This window comes from Borostomias antarcticus (genome assembly GCF_949987555.1).
Source record: "Borostomias antarcticus genome assembly, contig: scaffold_1166, whole genome shotgun sequence".
In the NCBI taxonomy this organism is placed as follows: domain Eukaryota; kingdom Metazoa; phylum Chordata; class Actinopteri; order Stomiiformes; family Stomiidae; genus Borostomias; species Borostomias antarcticus.
The window spans coordinates 2,897-9,939 of NW_028176324.1; the positions used below are offsets into that span (position 1 = coordinate 2,897).

Here is a 7,043-nt window from a genome sequence, read left to right on the forward strand (position 1 = left end):
CATTACGTAATTCTAATGATCACGGAGGTTCTGACATGAGGTTCAAATTTCGGAAATTAGCATTCTTTTCCAGGTCACAGCACACAGGAAACACGAATGAGTGGACGCATACATAAATAAACGGCGTGTCGTTCATGTAATCCTGGTGACATTGCCCTTGTGACGAAAAGCCCCCGATTCTTCCATTCATAAAATCGTGGTATCACGCTTGCGCAATGAAATTCGGAGTCCTCCCATTCATAAAAATGTAACCCCCGCATTTGAGCCCCGAGTCGCTCTGCCCTCCCATTCACAAAAAAATCCGTCGAGGCATCTGCGCAGTAGGCTTTTTACCCTCCCATTCATAAAAACCCATTTCCCTCTGTAGTTGCAACATCGTATCAAAACCCCGTGTCCTCACCGCAGTACGCCACGAACGGATAGTGTTCAAGAATTCTTCTGCTTTATTTCCTGGGCTCAGAGGATAAACTGGGATTGGATTATACGTGCGGACGTCGTGCTCAATAGAGAAATGCGCTGTTTAGTCTGAAAAAGTAAGTTATCTGCTCGGATTTATGATGACGTTTTCGTAGACCATGGTTTATTTAGCCAATCTCTCCGTGGTGGATCAATATTGACTAGGATCTAATGTGCATTTCTCTAGTTTGTGGATTATGTGGTGCGCTGGGGGGGAAAAACTCGCTCTCTTGCAACAAACTGTTCCCATATTTGCACTTTGTGTCAATATGTAACTACGGACCATGCCGTGGCAAGGTTCTGCGTGACAGAGACGGATCATCTAACGAGCCGATGAAGCAGACCGTCCCTCTGGCTGATCTGATCCTGTAATCCCGGTAGATACCGCTGGATACGGGCTGATTTGATCCTGTAATCCCGGTAGATACCGCTGGATACGGGCTGAATTGAGAGAGATTACGTCGTGGCTCGAGCCTCCTCCATTCACATTCTCGGTTGCGTGACGCTTCTCTGCAGACCGTGGACATGCGAGCCATGTCAGGTGGTTTAGTCATCATAGTCCTTTATATCTCTGGACGAGCTGTTTGTCGAGCACATCTCGAATTGAGAAACCTTCAAATTACAATGCTTACGTCCAAAAGACTGGTCTATGCCGATTTTAAGCATAAAACCACGCGACGGGTGCAGACTCAGCGCTTATCATTGTAATAATTATTACCAGACGGTCCAGAATGCTTTAATTTCTCGGATCATTTGATCAGGAATGTTGTTGGTTATTTAATTTGGTCGTTGAGCAGCCGTCGGGTTGCGTCGCCGAGGGTTTAATGACTCAGATGAGGGGAGGAGGGGGACACACCGTCTACGGGTTCATTCTGTTCCTAGATGAGATGATGTTTTACACCAGCCTGTGATAGAAATGTCGCAACAGGTTTGGTCTCTAATGGGGCTTGTCTCTAATGGGGCTTGTCTCTAATGGGGCTTGGCTTTGCAGCTCCCCTAGATCCTAGACAAACTCCTCGAATAGGAATGACCCTTTATAAAAGCACCATTTCTGTTTTTTCCCCCTCCAAATTAGACTAAATCCCAGTGAGCTTTTAGATTAGACATTTATTTTCAACGAATTTTCGTTTTGTAATAGCCTTCTAATTTTAGATTAGCCTATATCTCGGAGTCGTAAGAAAATTCTAATTTCTTATAACTTTTGCTTATCTCAAACACAGACATAAGGTATTATACCAAGATAATGGCCTCGACGCATTATAGTGGCTCTCCCATTGTAATAACTGTGTAATAACATGTAAAGTAAACTATTAGCCTACTATTAGTTATTTATTTGACATGCATTAGCCTATTAGTATGTATTTGGGACTCATGAGCATAAGACTACCACTTTATTTTTGATTTCATTGTTTTGTTATTTTACATAGCCTATATCTTGTAGCCTAATATGGTGTCCATTCACAACAGATGTGTAATATGACGTCCACTCACGCGGATGTGGTGTACAGTAGGCCTTGATTCAGGTGTCTGCTATTCCAGCAGGCATCGGTAGGCCTGCTCAGGGGTCTTGGGGTCAAGGGAGATTAATGTGCGTCATTCAGGACCAGGAGAGTCGCTGTGGTTCCTATGATCCCAGGCGAGCATGGCGACGGGTAAACCAGGGTGTATAAAAGTGATAGGCTATTACAGTTACCATGGAATGTGCAAGGGGGAAGGGTTCGTAGGCTGTATAGACAAAACGAAGTGTGATGCAAACGTGTGTGCTTAGTTAAGCTATGGGCTAGATTAACCCTACGAGGGACTGGAGGTGACATCAAGCTTATTACTCAGAGAAACATGTCGTAAACTCACCTGTAGGCCTAATCTAGTGTGTATGTTCAGCATATGGGTTTGGATGAGTGTGTGTGTGTGTGTGTGTGTGTGTGTATCTAGTGTGTATGTTCAGCATATGGGTTTGGATGAGTGTGTGTGTGTGTGTGTGTGTGTGTGTGTGTGTGTGTGTGTGTGTGTGTGTGTGTTGATCAATAGAATAGTGAGGGAGTGTGTGTTATGGATTGGGAGATCGCTTTGGCACAAGAAGGAATGTGTTGTTGAAAACGTGCGTGTGCGTCACGTACCGTAGAACCACGAGAGCGAACATTGTACAATGACGTGCTGTGGTTCCTATGATCACAGAGAGCTGAAGAAAACGTACATGCACAAAGGGAAGTCCTCGTTTATGCTTTAAATGTGCAACATAGACGAGATCTCTGACGTTTCTGTAGTTTATGGGATGTGTCTGGAAATTCATGAATGAGTGTAAAACAGGGCCGCGGAATGATGTCGCCTCCCAGAGACGAGATGTCTGAGAGCTCTTGATGTGTTGTTGGGCTTTGCTAATTCTGTGAAATATAAAATCGATTGCATCCCCTGTTCACGAGTCAAAGTGAATATAAAATAGATTAGGCTAGGAATATGCAGTTTCTGTGTTGTACCATTTCAATCTGCAGCTACTTTGTTTTACTCGTTGAATTATTTTTTATTTAATTCACCAGAGAGAGGTATAGGCCATGCTGGAAGCCAGTCTGGGTTAAACTATGAAGCTTCAAATTGTGGTTATTATTCGGTCCTAGCAGCATGACATAGGCCTGCGTTTCTGGACCCAGATAAGGTATTTTCAGTAGTATGGAACTATTTGCAGTCTTAATCTGAATTTGGCAACCCTCTCCTATGATGCATGCACGTTACATCGAGCGCTTCCGAAGTGTTGTCAGAGTGGCGTGATGTCTTGCCGAGGCATTGGTGAGAAATGGATCAGGAAGTGGAACTCCAGCTCCGACAGGGAGCTGAGCGCAGCTCAAATACCATAGAAGAAGTGTCTCCACATGCTGTGGCGAGACGCACGTCAACATATCTGATTCTCATTTCTTTTTTTTATGTTTCTTGGCGTGTTTTTCACTGCATCTCTCCTCTCTCTCTCTGTGTGTCGCTCTGGACACAGAATTCCATATTCATCCGGACAATACACTTCCATACTCTGTTATATTCTGTTGTGTTGTGTGTGTGTGTGTGTGTGTATGTGTGTGTGTGTGTGTGTGTGTGTGTGTGTGTGTGTGTTGATGGAAGCCTCTCATTGTTTTCTGACTGTCTTTTTTGACCTGTGAAGCACTTTGTGACTCTATGCTGTGAAAAGTGCTATATAAATAAAGTTTTACTTCACTTAACTTTACTTTCTGACCCCCCCTCTGTGCTGTCCCGTCTCCCAGGGTTACTGGACGTTGAGCTGAGCGCTGCATGAGGGAGGCCAGTCTCCGGATGGAGTCCAGGGTTCCTCACCACGTCCCCGGCGTGTCCTCGTCCCTCCTGGGCCAGCGTCTCCTGGACAGCAGGGTGCCGTACGGACGGCTCCAGCACCCGCTCACCATCTTCCCCATCGACCAGATGAAGTCGTCCCACGTGGAGAACGACTACATCGACAGCCCCGCCGTCGTGTCCCAGCAGCCCCCGAGTCAGAAGGCGCCGCTTTCCCGGGGGGGACCCCCCCTCCACGCCCACCACGACCCCCACCCCCACCACGAGGCCCTTCTGGGGGCCCACCACCGCTGCGAGCCCCACCACGACGCCACCACCCACCCCTGGATCTCCTTCAGCGGCCGGCCCAGCTCCATCAGCAGCAGCAGCAGCACCTCCTCCGACCAGCGGCTGCTCGACCACGCCGCCCCCACCCCCACGCTGGACCACCCCCCGCCCACCATCATCACCCGGACCCCCCAGGGATTCGTGGAACCCAAGGTCCTCACCTCCTCCTCCTCCTCCACCACCTCCTCCAAGGCTCTGGACGTTAAGGCGTTGGCCGCGTGTCAGCCCCACCGGGAGGCGGGGGCGGTCGTCCCCTCGTCCCCGGCGGAGAAGAAGCACCTCCTGCTGTGCGAGGGCTGTGGGAAGTGCCGGTGTACGGAGTGCACGCTGCCCCGGGCGCTGCCCTCCTGCTGGGTGTGCAACCAGGAGTGCCTCTGCTCGGTCCAGAGCCTGGTGGACTCGGCCTCCTGCATGTGCCTGGTCAAGGGCATCTTCTACCACTGCACCGAGGACGAGGACGACGAGGGCTCGTGCGCTGACCGGCCATGCTCCTGCCACGGGTCCAACTGCTGCGCCCGCTGGTCCTTCATGGCCGCCCTCTCCCTGGTGCTGCCCTGCCTCGTCTGCTACCTGCCCGCCATGGGCGTGGCCAAACTGTCCCAGAGGTGCTACGACAGCGCCAGGCGCCCGGGGTGCCGCTGCAAGCCGGCGGGGGGCGGGGCCAAGGCGGTGGAGGCGGGGTCGGAGAAGCAGCAGCAGGCGTCGTGATACGGACACCCGGCCGGCGATAGTGGCCTTCGTTAAGCTCCGAGCGCGTCTGGAGAGGACAATCCACCCCTCATAGCCCCCCCCCACCCCCCCGCGACACTCTGCTGGAGGACTGCCCCTAATACCATGGTACTTCTATTTGACCTCTGACCCTGCTCGGCCCCCCTGGTCCTTCTTGTTGTGTTGTGGATTGAGATGGAGGGGCGTGGCTGTCCAGCCCCCCCCCCCCCCACCCACCCCCACCCCTCTCCCAGAAGCCCCTCCTTTGGCGTGTTAGGGATGGCGGACTTTTATTGTATTTTCTAAATGGCTTTAGGTCATCATGGCTCCTCCCCTCTCTATCGCTCTGTCTGCGTTCCCAGCTCTGCCCCCTGACCAATCAGAGTCCAGCGGTCCCTCTGGGGGCGTGGAGCCACGCGGTGGAGACCCCCCCCCCCCAACTGTCGATACACTTCAAAGGTAGCTTAGGACAGGTTACGTCATGTGACACGTATCGCTCACCCTGTACAACATAATAGCTGCACTCTAGACCCTACTTCAGTCTTCCTCCGGCTAGCTTGATGTTGAACTTAAAAAGGTGACCACGTAGAGAGGCGACATTGCGTGGCTTTGAAACTCGCTCGTCTCTAGTCTGCAGGGCCACGAATAAGAGACCTACCCCCCCTCTTATTTCCCTGTGGGAGAGACGTGCTAGCGGCGCTAGCGACGTTAGCCTTTAGCTTTCAAGGCCTCATCCCAGAATGCATGCGTGTCGCGCCCTGCATGGTCTAGTGTGGCGGCGAACCCCAGTGCTAGATGTGTCGATGTGTCGTAGGAAAAAAAAGACCCAACCTTCTCAGGGACTGCTGCTCGTCATCAGTAAGGTCATAGGTCACTCGGCCTAGCGGTATAACCACCCGAACGCCCGGACACCCCCCCCCCTTTGCACACGAGTCAAAGAACAGTTTAAAAAAAAAAAAGGGCAAAAAGGCAATTGTGAATTATTTAAAGTAAGCTAAAAGAGAGAGGGAGGGAGAGAGAGTGGCCAGCAGAACGTAGGGATTGAGAAGGTACAGTGAAGTTGTAGTAGTGTTGTGTCTAGCCAGCCTTAGTTCAAATCAAACCTGCCACTTGCACAACCTTTTTAAGATGAAGCAACCCCCCTTAGGACTGACTAAAGCACAGTGTGAGTGTACCAATGCTAAGTGTTCATCACATTTTTCTGTGAGCTACTTTGAGTCCACAGCGTAGCCACTCCTCTCCACGCAGCCTAATCATTTCGCTGCAGAGTGGAGTACGTTTGTTATCCGCTAGTTTTGTCTGTTAGTTATCCTCTAGTTATGTCTGTTATCTTCTCACTTCATTTTCACATCTGTTTTTTGTGGCTTGCATGATGTTCTGAGGACTTTGCCAAAGGAGTTTAGTGTAACTTGTTTTCCCGTCTGAGGGAATCACAGTCGTTATGCGCTCTCGCCAAATGGTTAGATGGCAGTTGGTCTTAAAGGTACGGTACCCTTTTTTTGCTTTTTGCTTCCTTTGGCGTAAAAGGACACTGTCGCTGTCTCGATTTCCATTTTCCTCACATTTCTTTTCACGGTTACTTTTGTGGCCCCCCACTAACATAAGGGCCCCTCACTTGCCCATACCTGTACTGTGTTGTTGCACAGAGCTGAACACACAGTTAAAAAACACTGTCTTTAGTCTTGAATGTATACGGCAATATGTTCAAATGTTTGCAGTTCAATCCAAGAGAAGGTGCCAAAAGTGGGAATGATTGTGAGGCTTTGCAAAGCCAGTTAGAAAAAAATTGCAAATGTTTTAACGATATGTTAGAAGTAGAGCTATGCAGGTGAGATGTTCTTATTGTAAATAGTTTCAAGACAATTGTGTTCTTTAGAAGAGTTTAAAATGTCCTTGAAAAATTGCATGGTACATTATAACTACAATTCAGTACAAAATATATAGAGATATATTAGATATATATTTTGGGGGTAAAAGTATTGAGGTTGAGGGTGGGGTCTTTCTATCACAAGCACTTGATTTAGAAAAGTGTGCCCGGGCAATAAAAATACCTCTGTGTATGCTATCCCACCTCATTAGCAGTGTAAAGGCATAGCTAATACCCAGGTGCCCCAGCGCCCCTCAAACTGGGGACTCATTCAATCCACTAAAGGATCAATCTCAGCCTCTCCGGATCGGCCGCTTCCTGACTGCTGTTTGTGCTCAATGTCGCAACTCTTTTTTCCACTCCTCTCTCTCTCTCTCTCTCTCTCTCTCTCCCT

The 7,043-nt window shown here is 49.4% G+C and overlaps 1 protein-coding gene across 1 annotated transcript; it reads left to right on the forward strand.

Annotated features, from left to right (window-relative positions):
* Positions 1-3,729: 3,729 nt before the first annotated feature.
* spry4 (sprouty homolog 4) lies at positions 3,730-4,805 on the forward strand (the record flags this gene model as incomplete). Its single annotated transcript, XM_084462256.1, is given in 2 exon segments — positions 3,730-4,719; positions 4,722-4,805. Coding segments are annotated over 2 exon segments (1,074 nt in total).
* Between the last annotated feature and the right edge of the window lie 2,238 nt (positions 4,806-7,043).